The 25,360-nt window shown below is 46.6% G+C and overlaps 2 protein-coding genes across 5 annotated transcripts; one reads left to right on the top strand and one right to left on the bottom strand.

Moving 5' to 3' along the window:
* Positions 1-2,406: 2,406 nt before the first annotated feature.
* LOC115547389 (zinc finger protein 2 homolog) lies at positions 2,407-8,637 on the top strand. Of its 3 annotated transcripts, none has more exons than XM_030361591.1 (4): positions 2,408-3,060; positions 6,124-6,404; positions 6,585-6,651; positions 7,166-8,637. In XM_030361591.1, the coding sequence occupies exons 1-4, from the start codon at positions 2,754-2,756 to the stop codon at positions 7,807-7,809; spliced, it is 1,299 nt and encodes a 432-aa protein (XP_030217451.1). In that variant the 5' UTR covers positions 2,408-2,753; the 3' UTR covers positions 7,810-8,637. The 3 variants fall into 3 exon arrangements, with proteins under 3 accessions (XP_030217450.1, XP_030217451.1, XP_030217452.1); XM_030361592.1 differs by having other exon boundaries at positions 2,414-3,060; positions 6,588-6,651; XM_030361590.1 differs by having other exon boundaries at positions 2,407-3,060; positions 6,124-6,651.
* A 5,880-nt stretch (positions 8,638-14,517) lies between these two features.
* LOC115547388 (zinc finger protein 345) lies at positions 14,518-25,088 on the bottom strand. 2 transcript variants are annotated; one of them, XM_030361587.1, is made up of 6 exons: positions 24,475-25,088; positions 23,211-23,473; positions 22,964-23,027; positions 22,320-22,585; positions 22,074-22,140; positions 14,518-15,968 (listed from the first exon to the last, which is right to left on the bottom strand). In XM_030361587.1, exons 1-6 carry the CDS (start codon positions 24,779-24,781, stop codon positions 14,827-14,829), a joined length of 2,109 nt encoding a protein of 702 aa, XP_030217447.1. In that variant the 5' UTR covers positions 24,782-25,088; the 3' UTR covers positions 14,518-14,826. The 2 variants fall into 2 exon arrangements, with proteins under 2 accessions (XP_030217447.1, XP_030217449.1); XM_030361589.1 differs by having other exon boundaries at positions 22,074-22,137.
* Between the last annotated feature and the right edge of the window lie 272 nt (positions 25,089-25,360).

Here is a 25,360-nt window from a genome sequence, read left to right as displayed (position 1 = left end):
GTTGATTAGTTGATACAAAAGTAAGTTTTTCCACTGTTCTTTCTTTACCTTGTATCCATACTTTGAAATGTAGTGGCAGGATTGGTGTCCTCTACATCTTGAGCATCCAAGAAGTCATCAGCTCTGAGAATATAAATAGTGTTATAAAATAAAGATCTTTGAAATTAGTTATTAGGCTATATTGTCTTCTATAAAGGTGTAAGCTGAAAAGAAATGTACACAATTTCATAATTTGGAAATGTTAATGGAAAACAGTGGTGGGGTAGTGATCACCTGTCAAAGTGGGTCTCTGGATGTAGGCTTGATGCTGGGGGAAGAGGCATGTTTTGTAGTTGCAATTTTTGTTAACGACTTATCTAATTTACTTCAACTAGCTATGAGCAATAGAAATCGGGGAGTCCGGAAAAAGTAATGACAGAGACTTTATTGTCACCCACAAAATAGGTACAACAGAGCCGAGCATGTGGTTTGCAAAAGACACACTGACTGGGGCTCCGATCCCAGTCCCTCTTATCCACCCAAACTGAGCTGTCATGTATGTTATATGACCGTCCTGGTATATGTTCAAAATGGCCTTACATGGTATGGAAAGTTAGCCTTACATTCCCTTACGTGTGTGCTCATCTCCTGTGGTAAATGTAAATAATGGGAGGATGTCTGTAGCCTGGGCCCCAAAGTCTTTGGCGCCTTATTAGGCCATTGCTCTGGGTCCAGAGGTGGTTTCTCTACTTTTCCACCATTAATGTTTATGCCTGATGTATATAGGCCTGATAATACTCATAGTTAATACAAAAGTAATGGTTAATTTCTCCCACAGTTTCTCCTGTGCTTGCATTGTGTGGATGAAGTAGGGGATTTGAGGTTCTCATAACTGCCAAAACAGGTCAAGCACAACAGTGATTGGACAATTAAGAAAAACGTTATCGGAAATTAAAAAATATATATATATTTGTTAAAATGACACAGAAAGCCAGATTACACACACGGAAACCGTCACTTCAAAGCGATCGCGTAATTTAGCTACTCCTAGCTTGCAACAACGTTATAACAATATGGAATATCATATGCTACACTTCCCTCGCTGTGCTTATCTTGGCAGTTGTGTCAAAGTAGCTTTTACACAAACGTGACTCGGACATTATCCACAGTTGAGTTGAGGCCTATAGGCTTGTGTGAGCACAAGCTGTGTTATTCCGACAGGGTTAGTGTGACCATAACTAACATATAAAACGGACCGGGAAAAGAACCATGGGCCGATCCGATGCAAGACATCCTACAGAACCGTATTGAAACGGTTACATTGCAGAACCGTAATGTAACCGTTATCGTGGCTTTGCCTAGTAAAAAAACCATACCAGCCGCCACTTTACATATTCATCACAATGTACCATGGAGAGATAACACTATTCCTTACCCGTCTATAAGAAATGTAGCCATCTCAGCGTCCGATTTTAAGTTCCTCAGGTCACGTAACTCTCTCCATCGCTCATAAGCCACGCCAATGTTTACTCTGGTTTTATTTCGAGCTCTCGCCGCCTCCCTTTTAGTAGCTGTCCTTTCAACAAGTGTCTTTCCTCTTTTTTTCGTTGTCTTAGCGGTATTATTTGTTGGTATCCGGTGAATGAGAAATTTAGGGGCCGTTGATGAAGTCATTGATATTAATTTGTTGTCCACCGTAGTAGTGCAAAACTGTCAAACTGCTAGGCTCGCAAACGCTCACGCAGGGACGCACCAATGTCATGCCAAGGTGAACGGACAGTCCCACAGCCAATAAGAACGGAGAATCGGAGCCTCGCTCTGATTGGTGAACGTTTCCATGAGCGGTGGCAATTTTTGGGGGCGGGACACAGAGGCAGGGGAGAGCAAAGTGATGAGCAGATATTCTCAGAGCACTTCACCTACATATAGCTGACTGGCTACTATGACAGTTTTGCCAAATATTACAGTAAAACAATTACCCACCCTAGCTTTAAAGTGGCCCCTGAGAGGGACGTCTTGCTCACGTCACCATGAGAGGCGGAGACGAGGAGGGCTCTGTGACATCCAAACGGTAGTTTGGATGTCCATCCTGGTTATTACTCGAAGTTAGAGTTAACTAGTCAATACTCTAATTAAAGTCTGACACTGCCAGCTTTATGAATGTATACCACAGCCACAGGAACATATAGGCCTAGTGGTATTGTTTAATCTAAATCTAAATATTGTTTAAACTGAATATTTCATGCAAGGCTCATCCCTTAAACACATGTGGTAATTCATGTCGGTATAAAATCTGGTTAATGAACAAGGTGATGAGTGGATTTGAATCCCAGATTATTTCTCTCCCTCACAAAGGATATAACTAATGTTTAAGGGGTGATTTCTTTACACTGTCATGATTAAGATGATTGAGCTGTAAGCTTATTTTGACTGTAATGTTGATCTGTCTTTTCACCTATGTCTGGGAATACACAGCGGGGAGATAAGTGTATGCTAAGTAAATAGGGATGGGAGTGGGAGACACAAGAGCTGTCCAGTTTCAAGGCCAGTAGAGAGCGTTGTGATTGGCCAAGTGCATGTTGGGGGAAGCCACACAATCGAGGATATAAAGCGATACCTGACTGTTAAGGAGTTATTTGGAAACCAACCCGGAGTTGTTGTTATTTTAGCAAGTGGTAATAAAGCCTTATTATTTCCAACCTAGTCCTTCTCGACCTTTCTTCCTTTGTTCGACTATTAGATTGTGGGTTGTTTTATCCACACTAGAGTAAAACATGTTAATAAACATGTCACGATGCGGCTCAACTTTGGAAGAACAGCTTTCGTCCATAATGGACGTACTTGGGAAAGCTGCCGTATCTGAAATTAGCCAATTGTTTTCAGAAGGCTCGACTACCCTTCACTTACAAATATCTCAGAGCATGAAAGAAAACGAAGCGCTGAGGACGAAGATAAAGGCGATGAGGAGTGAGATTTTTTCTTTGCGGCTTCAAATGAGATCAGACGCATCGCGAGCGTCAAGTCATTTCGCCCTGGCTCGAGCCAACATCTGCAAACCACGGCCTAAATCACTCGGAATTGGTGAGTTGAGTCCTTGCTGTACTAGATGGAGAACGGGAAAGTCCAAGGGTTGAGGGGCCATTACTAGTTGTTACATTTGTAACAACTACAATACAGGGATCTCAAGTTTTGAACTGAGTTCAGAGTGAGATTTTGTCGGCGTGTCACATGTCACATTAACATGTGACATGTGACTGCATACAAATATGTCCACAGATATGGTGACTAATGTATGATAGTAAGCATTATTGGCCCTTAACACTAATATTCAGAAACAACACTGCCTCAAAAGCAACACCAGTAGAGGCATATACTTTCCCCTGAACTTTTAAACGTTGCAAACGTGCAAAAACATAATTATATATTTATGTGGCATTCAGTCCAATGCTGAAAATATATCTGTGGCATTCAGTAGGCCAATGCTGTGGTAAAGTGTGCAAAGTATGACCAAGTGTTTCTTTCTGTTTAATAGATAGAACTCTATCAATCCCTTGTAGGACAAATGTGTTAATGTTTGTCCCTATAATATAAAACAATAGTGGTAAAAAAGAAAAAATACAAAACATGACGGTACCTAAGTAAGTCAAACCTTCCAATCTGAAGGCTCTACTTAACCACTCTCCCTACTCACTTTCACCAATGCAAAGCGAACATAACTGAGTAGGGGAGGGCGTAGCCTAGCTAGTTTGTGAACGACCCAGAGGAACGCAACGGAAATTCAATGTGAACATTTATGAGGCTTCAATAAAATCCCGGACGATTTTAAAAGTGTCTCAAAAATAGGGCATGTCCGGGCAAAAGAGGAAGTCTGATAATAACCCTGATAATAATCATGATTCAAAATTAAAGGTCCCATGATGACATGCTATTTTATGTATTCTTTAATATAGGTATTAGGGGGCAACTAACACAGTATTCAAAGACGTTCCTGAAATTCAGCCGTGGTGAGTTACAGCCACTCCAAGCCAGTCGCACATTGAGCTTCCCCCAAATGTGCTGTTTTGGTGTCTGTAGCTATAATGCAAATGAGGAGGAGCGAGGCGGGTCAAGGAGGAGGCTGGGGGTGTGGCCCTGAGCAGCTTGCAGCCACGGTACCATGCGCTGTTACAGTGGATGTATTGCAATGGCGAGGCGCACACAGCCTTTAGCCGTGTTCTGTAAATATTCTAGAACACACGGGAGTCCTGGAGCTCTATACCTAAATATTATCATATAGCCTACATCGATATCTATATCATATAATATATATTATCACGGCCAAAAGCTGTGTGAGCCGATATTATGAATCTCAAACGACCGCGTTGGGTTCTCTGACGTTCCTGGTTCTTCCACGTCCACATTAATGTGAAGTAGACTGAACCGCGACAAGGAGGAGAAAGGGATTGTTGCCGGACAGCACTTGTTCCTTCAGCGGGGCTCAAGCGGGAGACATTCGCCGCCAACAATCCCTTTCTCCTCCATGTCGTGATTCATGTTCTTGAGGGAGTCAAAGCCAAAGTTCCTTCCCCCCAATTCATTCTCAACCTTGGCTGAGATAACCCCCACTACGAGTCTCGTTGTAGAAATACCAGAGACGAGAGTCCGACGTGTTATGCGCCATAACACCAAAAGCAGAACAGTTATCCAAATAACAAGAAAGTGTACAACACTTGCGTTACAGTCCTGGAGCTCTATATCTAAATAAAATCATATAATACATAGATATCTATATCATAAACATATTATCACGGCCAAAAGCTGTGTGCGCCTCCAGACGATATCATGAATCACAAACGACTTTGTCGGGTTCTGCGTCGTCTCTGGGTCTTCCACTTTCACATCAATCTGAAGTAGGCTGAACCGCGCGCTGCCTGCTGCCGGCTGCCCGTTGCCCGCTGCCGGCAGCAGCGGGCAACGGGCAACGGGCGCCGGTTGCCTCGCGGCAACCGGCGGCATTTCGCAATTCATGTACTTCAGCGAGTCAAAGCCAAAGTTCCTTTCCCCAAATTCCTTCTCAACCATGGCTCAGATAACCCCTACTGTCTCGTTGTGGAAATACAAGAGACGTCAAAGAACCGACAAGAAACACTTGCGTTACAGTGTGTGTATTCACACACACACATGTGGCACTCGGACGGTCGTGTCTCTGGGCGGGCCAGGCAGAGTAAGGGGAGGAGCTTAGATGCTTTATGACGACATAAATAAAGGCATTCCAAATCAGCGCGCTTGAGCCTCCGTTTTTTCAAAGGCGAGCAGAACAGCTAGTGCTCGTTTTACACCAAACACAAGTTTTAGCCACTGGGGGACCATAGGCAGGCTAGGGGAACTCATATTTATGTTAGAAAACCTCATAAAGTGAGATTTTCATGTCATGGGACCTTTAACAATGAATAATGATTTATATTGGAGAAAAGGCTACCTCACAACACATTCTGAATATAATTAGACAATATGCCAATTTCCTGTTCTTTAAATGGTCTTGGATGTAATGTATTCTTCATCATCATCAGGCCAAAAGCCCCTGAAAGAAACAAGGCTGTTGGAAATTCCCCTCATCTTACACCTCCCATAGATTCTAGACAGCATAGATTCTAGGCTGACTGCTAGTCGCTAAAAAAAAGCCTGGTACTCTTTTGTAAAGCATCGTGACCAGAGCCATGATAAAACACAAGTCAAACTTGGGATTTGCAGGATCGAAACCGCCAAGAGCCCAGAAGCGTTTCAAGACAAGACGCCACATGAGCTGGTTTATCATTCTCAAACATCGATAAATTCAAAACGTATATGTGTAAGCTGACCAGCTTATACGGTTAGTGTATGCAGAAAGGGTTAGTGTAATGACCCGTTGTCGCTTGTTTATGCCAAAATATAATAATTTTTGCTCTGAATGTCATGTTGTGCTCATATCATTTTGCATGGTGTACGTTCAGTGTCCTCAAACTGGTCACCTGCTCGAGCTTTGAGTCGAAGGAGGAGGGGGCTGGAGGAGACATACCTTTCCAGAACTCTGAATCTGTTTGCAGTACACATTTAAACCTTCTGTGTCAATGTTACATACACATACATTTAAATAGTTCAGTTTTTCAGTTTCAACTTTTTTTTCAGTTTCTGTAGAAGATTGCGATGACTTTGGAGACCTTAGCACACAGCACGGCGCCACCTCAGATACTTTGCATGTGGACGCCCCTGGCTCCTCCCACATGTCCAGTCACAGCGAGGAGCTGAGGATCCTAAGTTTCCACGGAAAAGGGAAGGGCCGACTGGCGCTGGACGGCCATGACACCCTCTTCACGTCCGAACTGGAGGCCCTTAACTCGCTGTCCGCGGACCACAGCGTGGCCAATAGCCTGGAGCAGCTGTTCCACTGCGAGGAGCTGACTGGAAAGGTTGGAAATCATCTTCTCATTCACCATCCAAAAGAGAGGCTTCCTCTGTTACAACTCCAGCACACACCCATAGAAAGCACACACCTTTATGATTCAATGTTTTTTTTAGCGGGGATTGAAAACTTTTCTGTGCAAATGAAAGAATATTTCTTGTGTGTGTTTCTTTCTTCACGTGGAAAGCAGCGGACCCCAGACATTATTTTAATCAAGGAAGAAGAGGATATTGGTGGAGGCATGGCCGCTGTTGGTAAGTAATACACATTGCATCAATGCAAGAAAACAACCTGGATCAACTGAGAATGTACTCGATTCTACCAGCGCTAAAAAGCCTGGTCCTCTTTTGAAAGCGCATCATGAAAAAACACAAGGACTACTTATTCTGTTTATAGTCGATTGATTTACATCTTCTTTATGGCAGACAGGTGTCAGGAATGCTGAGATCTGGTCTGATTCCCAATATAACTACTGTACAGTATTGGTAAAACAGGTGATAGGAAACAATAGATGACCTGGGTTGTATCTTTATGACCTCCCCACATCCTTAAAAGGACGAGACGTAGCGGTGCCTTCTCAGCTGGAGGATTTGTACCTTGACCCCCCCCAATGGGACAGGGAAAAGGCATAATCAACGAAGAAAATGATATGAAAGATAGAATGTCAAAATATAATTTAAGTGTTCACAAAGTACATACTGTGTCACTTTGTGCAAATAATGAATTAATACAATTACTTTCGCTCTTTCTTTGTTTTTCCCTCTGCAGAAGACTGCGATGACCTTCGAGACCGCAGCACACACAGCAGCACCACCTTGGATAGTCTGCATGTGGAGGCCTCTGGCTCCTCCAACATGTCCAGTCAGAATGGGGAGCTGCGGATCCTGAGCGTCCATGGAAAAGGAGAGGGCCCACTTGCAGACGGCCATGACACCCCCTTCACCGTGTCCGAACTGGCGGACCTGAGCTCGCTGTCCACGGACCACCGCGCGGCCAAGAGCCGGGAGCATGGCAAGCGGCTGGTCCACCATGAGGAGCTGACTGGGCATCAGGGCGGCCACAAGGGCCGGCCGTGTGTCTTGTTTGGCAAGGGTTTTCCCGACAATACCAAGATGACCATCCACATGCGTAGCACCGGCGAGAGGCCGTGCTTCATGCATTGGTGCGACCAATGCATGAAGCGCTTTAGGACAAGGGGCCACCTGAAGATCCACATGAGGACTCACTCCGGGGAGAAGCCCTACGGATGTGACCAATGCATGAAGCACTTCAGGACAAGTGGCCAGCTGAGGATCCACATGAGGACTCACTCCGGGGAGAAGCCCTACGGATGTGACCACTGCATGAAGCGCTTCAGTACAAGCTCCAACCGGAAGAGCCACATGAGGACTCACTCCGGGGAGAAGCGCTGAAGGTGCCTGCAGTGCAACGCCAGCTTCAGGGAACCTAGCAATTTGCGTTGGCACATGCTCAAGCACAAAGACAATGGGGTGCTTTGACACGGGGCAACAGTACGCTTTGATTGACACCTCTATCCTTTATTCGTTGAAATGACTGCTGTAGCTTTTTTTTCATTATGATAAAAGACGCTTTCCAACTTTTGATTCACTTTCTTTTTTATTGTTAAAATGTGTAAATAATGTGAAGGATAACTTGTTTTTTCGAAATTACTGACAATAAAATATTAGAATCAATTTAAGAGCATGATCATTGGATGATACAGGCAGCAAAGTTACCAAGTATACATTGAATGAGACTATTGGTGTACATTCTTATCGGAAACTTTGACATTGTGAGTTAATAAAAAGGAACCATTAGAGACCATCGTGGAGAGTTTAGAATTGGCCAGAGGAGAGACCAAGTTAAATTGCAATACACTATAGGTGAAGTGAAATAGGCTGCATGACAGTTAAAGGAATCTAAACAAAGAAGTCAGTCAATTGGTATGGCGACACATTACAGCCATACTAATGTGTCGCCATACTCTTGCTTCATTCTTGCACACAACCGGCGTCTGGACCTACACTTCACTAAACTTAACGCTACCACTCACTCTCTACGCACACACACACACACTGCCAGTGATATTGTGTATGATACTTTCTCGTGCTCACGAGATACTTTCTCTTCTCTTTACGGGTTCCGTATTTCTTAAATGTGAAGTTGGCATTTTCTTTTCTTATGGTGTATTTTATGTGCATAATAACCAACAATAAATGAATTCATTTATATTCAAATAATTATGTTTCTGGAATTGGTATCTAGGGAATATTGCACTACGGTCCTCTATGTTGTTGCACATAACGGAACAGGAGGTTAATGACTCTATTTGGATGTAAACCTACCAGCACTTTTAGCTGTTCATGACATGTTTGATTATTGTCATTTCACTGCTATCATTCATTAAAGCAAGTGAACAAATGGAAACTTGTTCTTATTTATAATGAAACATCTGGAAAAAGCCAAGCAGACATCTCAGACGTCGCGAAAGAAATCAAACGAGTGTGTGGACCGCGAGTGTATTTACAAGTAACGTTGCCCGGGAACCTGGATATACGAGCGCATCATCGAAAACAAAGAAACGAAAATACAAAACTGTGAGACCAAGGATGGATGTGCCTTGCCCTATCGAGGAGTGTGACTATGTGGCTACACATGCAGAAGCAGCAGTGGTGGTGGCCATGCTGAACATACATGCGACCACACAAGCTGCAGCCCCCAGGGAACCACACGCAAATGCCAAAATGGAGAAACTCAGGCGCCCGTCCATAGCGTTGGCTGGAACAGCCGAGACCTGGTCATACTTCCTAACCCGCTGGGGTGAGTACAAGAGGGGCACTAAACTAATTGGATCAGTTGTTGTCACACAACTGCTAGAGTGCTGTGAGGAGGATCTGAGAAAAGACCTCACACGAAGAGCCCATCCGATAATTTCATGCTCACTTAAAAGGGCAGGCAGGCACGTGTAAATATGAAATGACATGCACTAAGGAGGGGTGTGACCAAGTCAACGTCTTCACAGAGGAAATATTGCGCGATGTGATCGCCCGCGGCATAGCAGACCGACATGGTACGCACACCCCCCCTCGCTCACCACCTGTATGATGACATGTGTGACAAGTGGATGAAGCGCCTGTGCAACTCACAGCCATACATCCACCTCACACTCACCACTGAAAACGAGGATTACAAAGCACTGGGCCTCGACCTCCGGAAACGCACCCACACTGTGACCCTGCCTGCCATGGCTGACACGGGGGGCCATAGCTGCCTGTTCAGCGTCAAGGTCGCGGAACAGATGGGCCTGAGCACAGACGACCTCATTCCCGTATCCATGACCATGAAGGCCGCAAATAATGAAGGCATACAGATTCTCGGGGGCCGCCGTCGTCAGGTTCGCTGGTAACAGCAGCGACGCCCGAAGATTGGAGACGCGCCAGATCGCGTACGTGACTGACACCTCAGACCATATATTCCTGTGTCGTGCAGCCTGTGTGGACCTGGGCATGATCTCAGACAGGTTCCCAACACTCGGGGAGGTCAACCTCGCGACCTTAGACCCATGTGACTGCCCGCAGCGTGCGGAACCTCCAACCAGGCCAACCACGCTCCCCATGCCGGCCACGGAGGCTAACAGGGAAGCTCTACGGAGACACTTACTTTGACTATACGCTCAGAGCACATTCAATACTTGTGCCCACCAGCCCTTGCCGAGGATGTCTGGTCCACCGCTTCGTCTCATGCTCGATGAGGATGCAATGCCAGTCGCCTGCCACACCCCCATCCCAGTCGCCATACACTGGCAAGGTGAGGTGAAAGCGGGCCTTGACCAGGACGTTCCTCTTGGCGTGCTGGAAGAAGTGCCCATCGGCACGCCAGTGACGTGGTGTCACCGCATGGTGATTTGCCCAAAGAAGAACGGCAAGCCATGACACACCGTCGATTTCCAAGCACTGAACAAGCATGCGCTCCGTGAGACCCACCACACGCAATCTCCCTTCCACCAGGCGAGACAGGTGCCATGTGCGAAACGCAAGACTGTATTCGACGCCTGGAATGGCTACCACAGCGTCCCACTGCATGAAGATGAGCGCCACAAGACGCCACACCCCATGGGGGAGCTACCGGTACCTTTCAGCGCCACAAGGGTACATGGCGTCGGGAGATGGGTACTCAAGGCGCTATGATGAGTTGGTTGCGGACATCGGCAACAAGACCAAGTGTGTGGACGACACGCTCCTGTGGGCTGATACAGTTGAAGAGAGCTACTTCCAGGCGGCACAATGGCTGGAGGTTTGTGGCAGGAACGGCATCATCCTCAACCCGGATAAATTTGTCTTCGCCGCACCCTCGGTGGACGTTGCGGGCTTCACAATGGCCGAACGCATGCAACCGTTCCGGAAACTCCTACTGCATGGGGTACGCTTCGAGGGGTCTCCGGAATTGGAGGACGTTTTCCGCGAATCAAAGGAGGAGATCGTCGAGGAGATCGAGCGCGGCGTCCGCATCTTTGACAAGTCCAAGCCAACATGCCTCTCCACGGACTGGTCAAAAGAGGGTGTTGGCTTCTGGCTGTTCCAGAAGCACTGTCGGTGCACGCCGGTCAGGCCCTTCTGCTGCGCTGATAGATGGAAGGTGACCCTGTTAGCACACACGCGGCCGAGGCCAGATACGCGCCTGTAGAGGGCGAGGCGCTCGCAGTCGCTGACGCCTTGGACAAAGCGCGCTACGTCGTGTTGGGCTGCAGGGACCTGATTATGGCAGTAGACCACAAGCCATTACTCAAACTCCTTGGCGACAGAGCACTCGACGACATACCCAACCCCGGTCTCAGGAACCTCAAGGAGAAGACCCTGCGCTATCGTTTCCGCATCATACATGTCCCCGGAATGAGGAACAGGGCTGCAGATGCCATGTCGCGCAGGCCGGTCGGCGCATCGTGCCTGTCACCCATGGATCTTCCAGACGACAATGCAGCCATGGTGACCCACCTCTCACCCAGCGCACACGCTGATGTGCTGTCTCTCATACGGTGGGCAGGGCCGGTGGCCGATGATGTTGAGGAGGGCGACCTGGCCTGGTGCGCTCCGGGGCTTGAATCGCTGCAGTCCGTGACATGGGACCGCGTCAGGGAGACAATGAGCAGCAGCGATGATATGCGCACGTTGGAGGAGATGGCAGCAGACAGCTTCCCAGGGACGAGGGCTGGGATGCCGGTGGTGTTTCGTGGCTTCCATCAGTACCGCGAGGACATCACATCAGCTGATGGGGTGGTCCTGTACAAGGATAGGGTAGTCATACCACCCTCACTCCGTGGCGAAGTGCTGAGCACCCTGCACGCTGCCCACCAAGGTGTCTCCATGATGACCGCCCACCCGGAATTGTCTGTGTTCTGGCCAGGCATGTCGGCTGACATCTGTGCCACTCGGAATAACTGTGAACACTGCCACCGGATGGCACCCTCTCAGCCCACGGCGCCGCCGACCCCGCCTGTCATGGCCATTTACCCCTTCCAGGCTGTGTGTTCAGACTTTTTCATGCACAGGGGTGTACACTACCTTGTGATAGTTGACCGCTACTCGAATTGGCCAATCATCTCGAAGTCGACAGGTGGCGCTGCAGACCTCATATGCCACCTACGCCGTGCCGTGCCTTTGCCACGTACGGGACTCCGGAAGAGCTTGCATCGGACGGGGGGCCAGAGTTCACCTCCGCCGAGACCAGGTCTTTCCTTCGCAGATGGGGCGTACTCCACCGCCTCGCATCGGTGGCCTTCCCCCACAGCAACTGCCGCGCAGAGATCGGGGTGAAGACGATGAAGCGGCTCATCACTGACAATACAGGCCCGAAGGGCGAACTCGACACGACGCTGTGCAGAGGGCGATACTCTAATACCGTAATACGCCGGAGGCTGACACAAAGCTATCCCCGGCGATGTGTGTCTTCGGCTGGCCCATCCGCGACTTCATCCTGATTCCCCCCGGGAGGTACAGGCCGCACGTAACATGGCGTGAGACGCTGACGGCAAGGGAGGAGGCCCTCCGCAAACGCCACATCCGCACAGCTGGCACTTGGGCGGAGCACACCAAAAGCCTCCCACCTCTCGAGGTGGGGGACTTTGTCCGCGTACAGAACCAGATGGGACCTCACCCTAACAAGTGGGACAGGACAGGCAGTGTCGTTGAGGTGCGCCAGCACGATCAGTACGTGGTCAAGATTGACGGATCGGGCAGGGTCTCAACTCGAAACCGCAGATTCCTGCGCAAGTTCTACCCGGTCCACAGTGACCGGCCCCCACCTCGATCGATCTATGACGATCTGGCGTCTCGTGTCGCTGTACCAGCACTTAGTGCAACGCCGCAGCTGCCTGGTCTTGTGAGCGGCCCAGTGAGGCCCGTGACAGAGTTATGGCCCACTCCACCACCGGCACTGCCACCTGCAGGCTCTCCCTGGCGCGGGATGCAGCCCACCCCTATCGTTCCAGTGGTGCCGGCCCAGGGCGTCCCTCGTACGCCGCCGCCAGCCTCTGTGGCCCCGCTCCCAATGCCGCCCGACGTGTCGCCGGCAACAGGCTTGCGCCGGTCCACCAGGAAGGCCGGTGTGCCTGCCTGGCATAAGGACTTTGCTGTGGGGTAGTCTTTAATGGGTTCTGTGGGCATTGTGTTCATGTTGGACTTTCCGCTCGTTTTTATGGCGTAGTGCGTACAACCGTTCATTCAATGCTGTTTTTTTTTTTTAAATCAGCCTTTGTGTTAGAGTGTTAAAGGCTCAGGGGGAGATATTGAATATTGCACTACGGTCCTCTGTGTTGTTGCACATAGCGGAACAGGAAGTTAATGACTCTATTTGGATGTAAACCTACCCGCACTTTTAGCTGCTCATGACATGTTTGATTATTGTCATTTCACTGCTATCGTTCATTAAAGCAAGTGAACAAATGGAAAGTTGTTCTTATTTAGTATCCATTATCAATTGTATATTCTTCTCTTCTGTTCTTCTGCTTTACCGCGTCTCACGTGCGTCTTCGCGTAGTGTGTAAACCTCGTCGGTGGCACGTTGCTTTAAATATGGCCGCCGTAAAGGATTATGGGATACCGCTATCTCCTTTCGCAAAGGTTGCTCAGGAGGAACCTATGCAAAAGGAGGGTTTAAGGAAGCATCGAGGCTCCTTTCCTAGCACCTTTCCTCAAAGCACTTCCGGGTCATCTCCATAGGAAAGAAAATTTCCTATGGAAAAAATAGTTTGTAGAGGCCCCAGTACACTACCCATAATCCTAAAGTGTAACATGACTGGTAATGATTGGTGGAGCTCACTGTAGAGGAAATGAGCTCAACATATGGAAAATATGATATAGAATATATTATAAAAAATAAAAGTAAAAATAGATGATATATCACTAGCAGTGCTTTTTAGTAATTTTGTAGTATCAAAGCTAGGAATACATAATGGTGAATGAATATGTCACACATGTATTAAAAGTAACGTTATTCCGCTTTGATTGGGATCAGGAACGTACCATGACAACGCCATACACGATATGAAAGACTATACATACATACACAGAATATATGACACAACTTTTACTAACATAAACAATATATGAATGATAAAGGTTATAAGATGCAAGAAAAACGCTCAGTGGGTTGGAACCATTGTGAAAAGTTTTCAAAGGTTTATGGGAAGAGTTCCTCCTTCACCAAAATAATGTAGTCTTGTACCATTGCCTTTTCTTCTGTTTTCCAAATTCCTTTTGCCCCGAATCATGTTTTATGGTCACTACTACCCTGACGAACCAATTGGCTTGGTTCGAGGTTTAAAAAACTTTGTATAACGATTTTATGAACATTTCAACAGAGAAAATGGGAGATTTACTTCCGGAACCAGAGCTGTTAAAAAAAGGGGCGGTCACTGTTGTGCTCGATTACCCAACAATGTGAAAGTTTGCTAAAATAAGCATACAACCATCGTTGAATGTATACTTTACAACTTCGCTGCCTGTATCTTCCAATGATAATGCTCCATATTTAAATCAAACGTTTGCTTGTCCGAAGTGTTCAAAAAATACGAATTCATCACACAGACATCAATTATCTACAACAATCAAAACAGAAAGCGAATCCAAAGTTGGAAATCGTCTTTAATCATGATGAAAAAAGAAATACAGCAGTTACATTTTCAACAAATAGTGGATAGAGGTGTCAAACAAAGCGTCCCGTTGCCCCATGACAAAGCACCCTTGCCCGTGTGCTTGAGCATGTGCCAACGCAATGTGACAATTGCTAGGGCCGTTGAAGCTGGCGTTGCACTGTAGACACATGCTTCTTCCCGGAGTGAGTCGGCTCCTGTGTTCCTGTGTTTGCAGGACCCGAAAACGCCGGGGTCCGTCTGGACGGTCGGCCATAACGAACATGACGGGGCCTTTGGCGTTTTACACATTGGTCACACCTGTAGGGCTTGTCCCCGGGTGAGTTCTCATGTGGCGCTTCAGGTGGGAGTAATCTCTGAAGCACATCATGCATTGGTCACACCTGTAGGGCTTCTCCCCGGAGTGTGTCCTCATGTGGCTCTTCAGGTGAGAGCCCCGTCCGAAGCGCTTCATGCATTGGTCACACTCGTAGGGCTTCTCCCCGGAGTGAGTCCTAATGTGGACCTTCAGGTCGCAGCTCTTACTGAAGCGCTTCATGCATTGGTCACAGCTGTAGGGCTTCTCGGCGGAATGATTCCTAATGTGTCTCTTCAGGTCGCAGCTTGTAGTGAAGCACTTCAAGCAAAGTTCACACCTGTTGAGCCTGTCCTCGGAGTGAATATTCATGTGGATCTTCAGGCTGTTGTTTGTACTGTAGCACCTCATACATTGGTCACACCTGTAGGGCTTCTCCCCAGAGTGGGTCCTCATGTGGCTCTTCAGGTTGGATCTCTGACTGAAACTCTTCATGCATCGGTCACAGCTGTATGGCTTTTCCCCGGAGTGAGTCCTCATGTGGCTTTTCAGGTCGCAGCTCTTACTGAAGCACTTCATGCATTGGTCACACCTGTAGGGCTTCTCCCCAGAGTGAGTCCTCATGTGGCTCTTCAGGTGGGAGCCCTGACTGAAACTCTTCATGCATCGTTCACAGCTGTATGGCTTCTCTCCGGAGTGAGTCCTCATGTGGCTCTTCAGATTGCAGCTCTGACTGAAACTCTTCAAGCATTGGTCACAACTGTAGGGCTTCTCGCCAGTGTGGGTACGCTTACAGGTGGTCTTCTTGGTATTGTCGGGAAAACCCTTGTCAAACAAGACACCGGGCCGGCATTTGCGGCCGCCCCGATGCCCAGTCAGCTCCTCACTTTGGACCAGGCTCTTGGCCAAGCTGCGGTCCGCAGACGGCGAGCTCAGTGCCTCCGGTTCGGATGTGGTGAAGAATGTGTCATGGCCGTCCGCCAGCGGGCCCTCCCCTTTTCCGTGGACGCTCAGGATCCGCAGCTCCCCGGTGTGACTTGACATATGGTAGGAGCCAGGGGCATCCACATGCAGACTATTCGAGGTGGCGCTGCGCTGTGTGCTGAAGTCTCCAAAGTCATCGCAGTCTTCTGCAGAAAGAAAACAATGACAGACAGAAAGTAATTATATTCATTCATTATTTGCACAAAGGGATACAGTATGTACTTTGCACACACTTGTGTATTGGAAGAATTCGATTTTGACATTCTATCCTTCCAACTTATTTTTGTTGATTATGCCTCCTTCCTTGTCCCCCTTGGGGTGGTCAAGGGACAAATGCTCCAGCTTCGAAGGCACCCCTACGTTTCCCCCTTTTAAGAATGTGGGGAGGTCATAAAGACACAACCCCAGTTATCTGTTGTTTCCTTTCACCTGTTTTAACAATACTGTAGTTATATTGGGAATCCGAGCTGATCTCAGCATTCCTTACACCTGTCTGCCATTAAGAAGATGTAAATCATTCTAGTATTAACTGTATGAGTAGTCTTCGTGTTTTAGCAGGGCTCTGGTTATTAGGGGTATAACGGTACACGTATTTGTACCGAACCGTCACGGTACAGGCACTTCGGAGCGGTTACAGAGGTGTACCGCGTTTCGTAAATGTGGCGTACATAGCGTTAATATGGTGAATGTAAAGGCTTGTTTTGCGATGTGGAATTTAGAACTTGAAGTCGGAGTTCCACCCGGACTGTTTAGCCAAAGTATACTACTCCGACTCCATAATCCGCTCAGCAGCTCTCCGTCGGGATATCGGTTACGCAGTGCAATTCGCCGCCCGATCTATCTCATATGTTGACTACAAACCATGTAAGCAGTGTTGTAAATAAACGTCCAAAGTAGGGATGTCCGATATTGGCTTTTTTGCAGATATCCGATATGCGATATTGTCCAACTCTAAATTTTCGATTCCGATATCAGCCTTCCTATGTCGATATTTGGGTTATTTTTCCTCAAACCTAATTTAGGTAATATTACATATCTCCTGTTGTGGAATTAACACAACATGCTTAATGTTATTGTGATGCCCCACTGGATGCATTCTTGAATGCAACAAGGCTTTCCAAATGTTAACATTGTCTGTGCAAAATAAGAAAAATACTTCAACTTAATTTAAGGGAAAAGTGTCATGTTTATATATTTTTTATTTTTTTATTTTTTTCAAAAAAATCCGATACCGATATTGACAGATATTACATTTTTATGCTAATATCGGACATCTCTAGTCCAAAGCTTTTCAAATCTTATTTGGTGTTTTATTGGTCCCTACGGTGCAAAGTAGGGGTGTGACGGTTACAAAAAAATGTAAACGGTTACACAACCCCTTTTTTTTTTAGTGTACACGGTTAACCGTTTTATTAATTAATGCCTTTTTTTTTTTACTTTTAACTCATTGACTGCCAATGACGTCTATTATGTTTTTCAACAGAACGGGCGGGGGAGCGATCTGGCTTGTAAACAGAGAATGTACTACCGAACTGACCCGCTAGGTGGCAACGGCGCTGTGCCAAATTGGATGGGAGATGAGTAAACAGTACCCTAATGGGTGAAGAAAGTGAACATGGCGCTGTCACGTTAAAATTGTACCGGGGGCGAAAATTGTACCGGCCTACGTCATCGTTTGTTTACATCCTGACAACCTGACAACCTGCCCGGCAACAGACGACGCGATGCAGAAAACATGTTTCCAAACGACGAAATAACATAATACAGATAGCGGATCGCTATCTGTATTATGATAGATAGCGATAACACTTGTTTTTACTTTATATTTGTATTGTATTTAATTGTTATATCGAAACAATAAAAAAAATTGCCCGCGAAACAGGCGATCGCGTCAAATGACGCGTCAAATCACGTAGGAAGGTTCTTGAACATTCTAGACTATGAAACCTGCTTAAAACACTCAGTTTACTAGCTAAATTCGATTAAACAATTCAATACAATACAAATATAAAGTAAAAACAAGTGTTATCTAGCGATCCGTTATCTGTATTATGTTTCAAGAACCCTCCTACGTCATTTGACGCGATCGCCCGTTTCGCGGGCAAAACATTTGTAATTTGACGCGTTCGCCCGTTTCGCGGGCAATTTTTTTTATTGTTTCGATTAAACAATTAAATACAATACAAATATAAAGTAAAAACAAGTGTTATCGCTATCTATCATAATACAGATAGCGATCCGCTATCTGTGTTATGTTATTTCGTCGTTTGGAAACATGTTTTCTGCATCGCGTCGTCTGTTGCCGGGCAGGTTGTCAGGATGTAAACAAACGATGACGTAGGCCGGTACAATTTTCGCCCCCGGTACAATTTTAACGTGACAGCGCCAGCGAAACCTGAGAGAAACTTTAGAACAGAATGTGTGTCTCAGTGTCGGAATCGACTCGGTTGTTTGAAACGATAAAGCCTCTGACGAAAAACCCGGGCCAAGGAGAGAGAGAAGGCCTACACGGCGTGTTTCAGCAGACGTCTCCGAATCATCAGCTGATGAATTCAGCGAACCTGACCCAGATTCGTCGGACGAGTGGTTGCCGTCAACCGGGAACAGCAGAGCCTCATCCCCTGACGCGGGAAGACGTGAGGGAGGTAAGAGATAACTTTTCCCCTTCTCTCCTCCTTCAGTGCGTCACATGAACGCCATTTAGTCCCACTAGTTCATTACTGTAGCTAATATGTGTTGCCAGTAGCCTACTGATGTGAAGGAATTTACAATTTACAGATCGTGCGTCCAGCAGAGCTCGCACTCCCACTCCTACTGTTAGCTTCAGTCCATGTCACATTGAACGCCATTTAGTCCCACTAGTTCATATTGTAACATCTGTTGCCAGCTTACTGATGTGAAGCAATTTTCAATTTACAGATCATGCATCCAGCAGAGCTCCCACTCCTGTTGGCAGTGCAAAGAAGAAAATTCTTCAGATCACACCGCAGTAATAAAAAAATTATATTTTTATGGTAATTATATATATTTCTATAATTTACAGGTCGTGCATCAAGCAGAGGTCGCGGGGATGACTGGCATCAAGCTGGCTGGCAACCAAACAATTTCCCCTTCACTGCAACCCCAGGACCCCGGAGGGCTGCTGCGGAGCTGGATAGCGACCTGCAAGCTGACTTCCTGACACTCTTCCTGACGGACAAGCTGCTCCAACATATTGTGGATCAGACCAACCTGTATGCAAGTCAATATTTTGAAGCACACCCTGACAATCTGCCATATAGCAGAGGTAATGCATGGAAACCAGTGTCAGTCCCAGAATTGAAAAATTTCTTTGGACTCAGTTTTCTCACTGGTTATATCAAAAAGTCAAACCTTGAACTGTACTGGAGTGTTGATGAGGTAGATGCTACGCCCCATTTTGGCAAGACTATGCCAAGGAACAGATTTCAGATTATATGGAGGTTCCTTCATTTCAACAATAATGCATTATAGGATGCGACTGACAAAATGTACAAAGTCCGCCCAGTGTTAGATTACATTGTGGGAAAGTTCAAGGAGATGTATCAACCAGGGCAAAACATTTGCATTGATGAGGGTATGATGCAGTGACGGGGGCACCTATCTTTCAGGTTGTATAACCCACAAAAGCCTGTGAAATATTGAATCAAATCCTACATACTGTGTGACTCTGCTACTGGGTACTGCTTCAATATGCGTCCTTATGTTGGGGAAGCTAGTACACTGCCAGAGATAGTGTTCTCTCTCCTTGATCATGGTTCAAGGAGACCAGGTCATGGTTATAAATTCTGTAGCACTGTGTGAACGTTTACTGGGAGTGCAAACCAACGTCTGTGGAACACTGAGTAAACATAGGGGGGAACCTCAGATCATCAGAGAGATGACAAAGACTGATTTGGGGTTGGAGGAAAAAGTTGTGCGGCACAATGAGAGGGTGATGGTAGTAGCATGGCAGGACAAACGGTTGGTGAGGATGGTGACTATCTGCCACCAAGGTAGCATGCAGGGGGTTGATGTGTGGAGGAGGGGAAACAAAGACAAGGTTGCTCAGCTCAAGCCAGAGTGTGTTGCTGCGTACAATGCATCCATGAATGGGGTAAACAAGTTGGACCAAACTATTGCATACTATCCCTTCATTCGAAGATCGCTGAACTTGTCCAAGAAGTTTATAGCCTATCTCTTCCAACTATGCATGTTTAACGCCTATGTCCGATACCGAGCCAGAAACCCAGGGGAGTGTAAAACCCTCTTGGAGTTCATTCGCAGGGAAGTGAAGTCCTGGACAGTAAAGCGACATGTGGGGGGGTGTGAGGAGGAGGAGGAGGAGGTGGAGGAGGAGGAAGTGGCAGGTGTGGGGGTTGAGGGGTCTGGGGACTTGGAGGAAGGCCGAGAGCGCCATATAACACTGACCCAGAGAGCAGGCTAGACGGAGAGCTAAGCAGACACAAACTCAAACACCTGATGCCCACCAGCAAGACAGGGAGACCAGCAAGGAGGTGTAGGGTCTCTGCTCGCAGGGGTCTGCGCAGCGAGACAAAAATGTGGCGTCAGTCCTGTTGTGTCCCCTTGTACGCAGGAGAGTTTTTTACAGCTTACCACACTAAGCTGAACTATTTTGTGTAGGGTGGGAAACAAGCATGCACGCGCGCGCGCGCACACACACACGTGCACAGGATTTGATATAGCTGCGACAACATACAGAAATACATACCTGCAAAGAATTGTACAACCGTGACATTTTGAAGTAAAAAAAATATATATATTATATTTATATTTATATAATATATTGGTTATATATTTGCAAATAAATTATTATTGTCCTATCAAAATACCTTCCTCAATGTTGTTTTTGCTGTTTAATGGAGGGAAACCACTTTTCAGATGTTGAAGGTGTCACTAAAGCAAAAAAAGTTTATTTTCAAAAAAAAAGCTTGTTTTCTCCATTTTGGGTCAAAAACTGGTTTTTGGTGAAACCAACGTGTGTTCTACTGCCGATTACTAACGATAGGAAAAAGGTAGAAAGAAACGGTTTGTTCCTGATGTAAGAAGAGAGTCTACTCTGTCTTTTGGTAGTTTCGGTGTTTACATAGTCATAGAACTCACTGTTCAGTGGGTCTTAAGAAATCAGTCAAAATGCTGTAAAACGCTTTGCGGTATGGGGCTCTCTGCACTGAAAATTGCTGGCAGCCATGAGTTAAAGTGGACCACAGTCGCGCTATAGAAGGATTATTTGTTTATCAACACGGCGGATGCGCGATCAGAATGATCGCAAAAAGAAAATTTGTTGACCGGTTGCCATGGTTATCTCTCCATGTGGTTAATTTGCAGTTGCGGTGATAATTAGGATGTTGTCAGCTTACTGTTACATTACATGTAATCAGAAAACGCGGTTGTATGCTATAGACCCAAGAGTATTTGTGGTATAAAGGCTGGGACGAATTTCGAATTATAAATGTAAACCTTATGTTGAAAGAATGGACCGTCGCGAACCCCATTGAAACGAATGGCGCAGTGTTTTATTTTTTCCGTTTTAGTTTACTTATTTGTCCTTAATGGTTATGATTAACTAAACTTGTACACGTGTACCCGTGCACACCCCTAGTGCAAAGTAAATAATCTACAAAGTAATTAAGGTGCAAAGTCAAACCGGAGAAGTGATTCAGGAAATGATTTTGTTAGAGGACCAATCACAGCCCTTGCCGTCTCCGTTGCATCGACCAATGGGTTCATGGCGTTGACGGATAGTTAAAAAATATTGGATGCACACGTAAGCTACGGACAAGGTCTCCGACACGCTCTCCGGCTATGGTGAGGGCTCTCCGTGTCTACGTACAGCACTTTTAACATGCACACGCATTTGAAAAGGCACCATCCAGGTGTTACTATCACCGGTGCTGTGAAAAACAAAAACAAGCTGTGCAAACCCAGCTCTTCAACAACCCCTGTCTGGGAATTCAGAAATGCAAATTCCATAACCAAGTTTATTGGTGTTTTCATTGCTGCTTATCAACGGGTTGAGAAACAAGCAGTTTTTTTTTTAAATTACTTATTAACCATACCGTACCGTAAAAACCGAGGTACGTACCGAGCCGCGACTTTTGTGTACCGTTACACCCCTCCTGGTTATGATGCGCTTTCAGAAGAGGACCAGGCTTTTTAGCGCAGGTAGAATCTAGTAGATTGTCAGGTAATCCAGGTAATTTGCCTGCATGGATGTAATGTGTATTACTAACCTACAGGGGGGATGCATCCACCAATATCCTCTTCCTCCTTGATTAAAATGGTGTCAGGGGTCTGCTGCTTTCCACATGAAGAGGGAAACACACACCAGAAATATTCTTTCATTAGCATAGAATAGTTGTCAATGCCCACTTAGGACACATTGAATCATAAAGGTGTATGCTTTCTATGGGTGTGTGCTGGAGTTGTAACAGAGGAAGCCTCTCTTTTGGATGGTGAATGAGAAGATGATTTCCAACCTTTCCAGTCAGCTCCTCGCGGTTGACCAGCTGCTCCAGGCTGTTGGCCACGCTGTGGTCCGCGGACAGCGAGTTAATAGCCTCCAGTTCGGACGTGAAGAGGGTGTCATGGCCGTCCAGTGGGCCCTCCCCTTCCCCGTGGACGCTCAGGATCCTCAGCTCCTCGCTGTGACTGGACATGTGGGAGGAGCCAGGGGCGTCCACATGCAGACTATCCGAGGTGGCGTCGCACTGTTTGCTGCGGTCTCCAAAGTCATCGAAGTCTTCTGCAGAGGGAAAGAAATTATTAAGTAATTTTTCTAACTTTATTACTTGCACAAAGTGAAACAGGATGTACTTTGTACACACTTGTCTATTGGAAGAATTATATTTTGATCTCTATCCTAACAACTTCTTTTTGTTGTTTATGCCTTTTCCTTGTCCCTCTTGGGGAGGTCAAGGGATAAATGCTCCAGCTGAGAAGACACCGCTACGTCTCCTCCTTCTTAAGGAGGTGGGGAGGTCATAAAGACACAACCCCGGTTATCAGTTTTTTCACCTGTAATATTCAAAAGAGGACCAGGCTTTTTAGCGCAGGTAAAATCTAGTTCATTGTCAGGTAATCCAGGTCGTCTGCCTGCATGGATGTAATGTGTATTACTAACCTACAGGGGGCATGCATCCACCAATATCCTCTTCCTCCTTGATTAAAATAATGTCTGGGGTCTGCTGCTTTCCACATGAAGAGGGAAAACACACACAAGAAATATTCTTTCATTAGCATAGAATAGTTGTCAATGCCCACTAACGACACATTGAATCACAAATGTGTATGCTTTCTATGGGTGTGTGATGGAATTGTAGCAGAGGAAGCCTCTCTTTTGGATAGTGAATGAGAAGATGATTTCCAACCTGCAAAGTCTGCTGCTCGGCTCGCTCCAGGCTCGTGGCAACACTTTGGCCAGAGAGCGAGCTCAGGGCCTCCAGTTCGGACGTGGTGAAGAGGGTGTCATTTCCATCCAGCGACAGTGGGCCCTCCCCCTTTCCGTGGACGCTCAGGATACTCAGCTCCTCGCTGTGACTGGACATGTGGGAGGAGCCAGGGGAGTCCACATGCAGACTATCTGAGGTGGCGCCGCGCTGTGTGCTGCGGTCTTCAAAGTCATCGCCGTTTTCTGCAGAGGGAAAAAATGACATAAAGTGATTGTTCCAATATGTTATTTGCACAAAAATAGAATGTGTATTTGCAAACGTGAAATAAACTATTTAAATGTATGTGAATGTACACAGGCAGTGGCGGTTTTAGGCACGGGCGACCCGGGCAGACGCCCGGGGCGGCATATTTGCGGGGGGCGGCAAATCATATGGGGGGCGCCACGAGCAGTATAAAAAAAAAATGCGTTGCGCAGCGGTTATCAATGAAGTACGACATAATATTGCGTGGGGAATAGGTATTTTGGCGCCCCCTCTGGCTGCAGGCGCACACTTGTTCGTATAGACGGAGAGAAACCCTTAACCCCCCCCCCCCCCCCCCGCTGCCCGGGGCGGAAGTGGACGTAGGATCGCCACTGTACACAGGTTTAAATGTGTACTGAATACACAGATTCAGAGTTTTAGAGAGGGATGTCTCCTCCAGCCCCCCCCCCCCCCCCACCCACGACTCAAAGCTCAAGCGGGTGACCAGGTTGAGGTCACTGAACGAACACCAGCGCAAAATGATATGAGCACAACATGCCATGCGAGTCAGCAATTATATTTGGAAAATAACAAGCGACAATGTGTCATTCCCTGTAAGCTGATCAGCTAAAATGTATACGTTTTGAATGAATTGATGTTTGAGAATGATACACCAGCACATGTGGCAACTGTCTTGAAACCCTGCTGGGCAACCACCCTGTGTCCACCAGGGGCTTTTGCCCTGATGTCGATGTTGAAGAATTCATAACATCCCAGACCATGTAAAAGGGCCAGAAATGGGTGTATCGTCAAAATATATCAGCTATGCGTTGTGAGGTAGATAGATTCTCCGATATAAATCATTAGTCGTTTTGATCTAGAATCATGATTATTAAAATCATAACTTGTTCCAAATACTATAAATGTAACAACTCATAGGGCCCCCCTGAACACTTGAACCTTCCTGTTTTCCACCTATCACAGCCGGGACTCAACTCACCATTTCCCAGTGATTTAGTCCGTGGTTTGCAGATGTTGGCTCGATCCAGGGTGAAACGACTTGAAGCACGCGATGCATTTGATCTTGTTTGATGCCGCAAAGAAAACAGCTCACTCCTCATCACCTTCATCTTCGTCCTCAGCGCTTCGTTTTCTTTCAGGCTCCGAGTTATTTGTAGACGAAGTGTAGCCGAGCCTTCCGAGAACAGTTGGCTAATTTCAGATACGGCAGCTTTCGCAAGGACGTCCATTATGGACGAAAGCTGTTCTTCCAAAGTTGAGCCGCACGGTGACATGTTTAGGAACATATTTAACTGTTGTGGATAAAAACCCACAATCTAATATTCTTACATAATACGAGAGGACGAGAAGGACTAGGTTTGAAAGGTTTTAAATGCTGTTTTTACTACTGCGTAAAGTGCTTTAAGTGAAACGGAGACACTTTCCGTAGCTTGCCCATCCTCGGACATCATCGTTCACTGTGAGCCGGAAGCACAACAATCAAAATCCTTACCTATCCCGCGTCTAGGGATTAGGCCAGTCTTGCGTAGCGATCCCCACTGATCGGGCGGCGAATTGCATTGTGTTTCCGACATCCCGACGGAGACAAGTACCCCTGACCATATGCCCCTGACTGCAGCCCGCAGACGGAGCAGTCCACATTGAGGGGCGGGCCACACTTGGAACTGATGACACGCCAGCAGTGGCGGCTGGTGGAATTTATTTGAGGGGGGGGGCTGAACGTTTGCATTCCAAACACCTGTAGGGGGGTCTGGGGGCATCGTCCCTCAGAAGATTCTTTTTGTGATTTTCATAAACAAACGAAGCATTCTGGTGCATTCTGTAAAAAATAATAAAGGCAAAACAGAACATTTACTTACAAAGAT

Source organism: Gadus morhua, chromosome 7, assembly GCF_902167405.1.
Source record: "Gadus morhua chromosome 7, gadMor3.0, whole genome shotgun sequence".
NCBI lineage: Eukaryota > Metazoa > Chordata > Actinopteri > Gadiformes > Gadidae > Gadus > Gadus morhua.
This window is presented reverse-complemented; position numbering and strand designations above follow the sequence as displayed.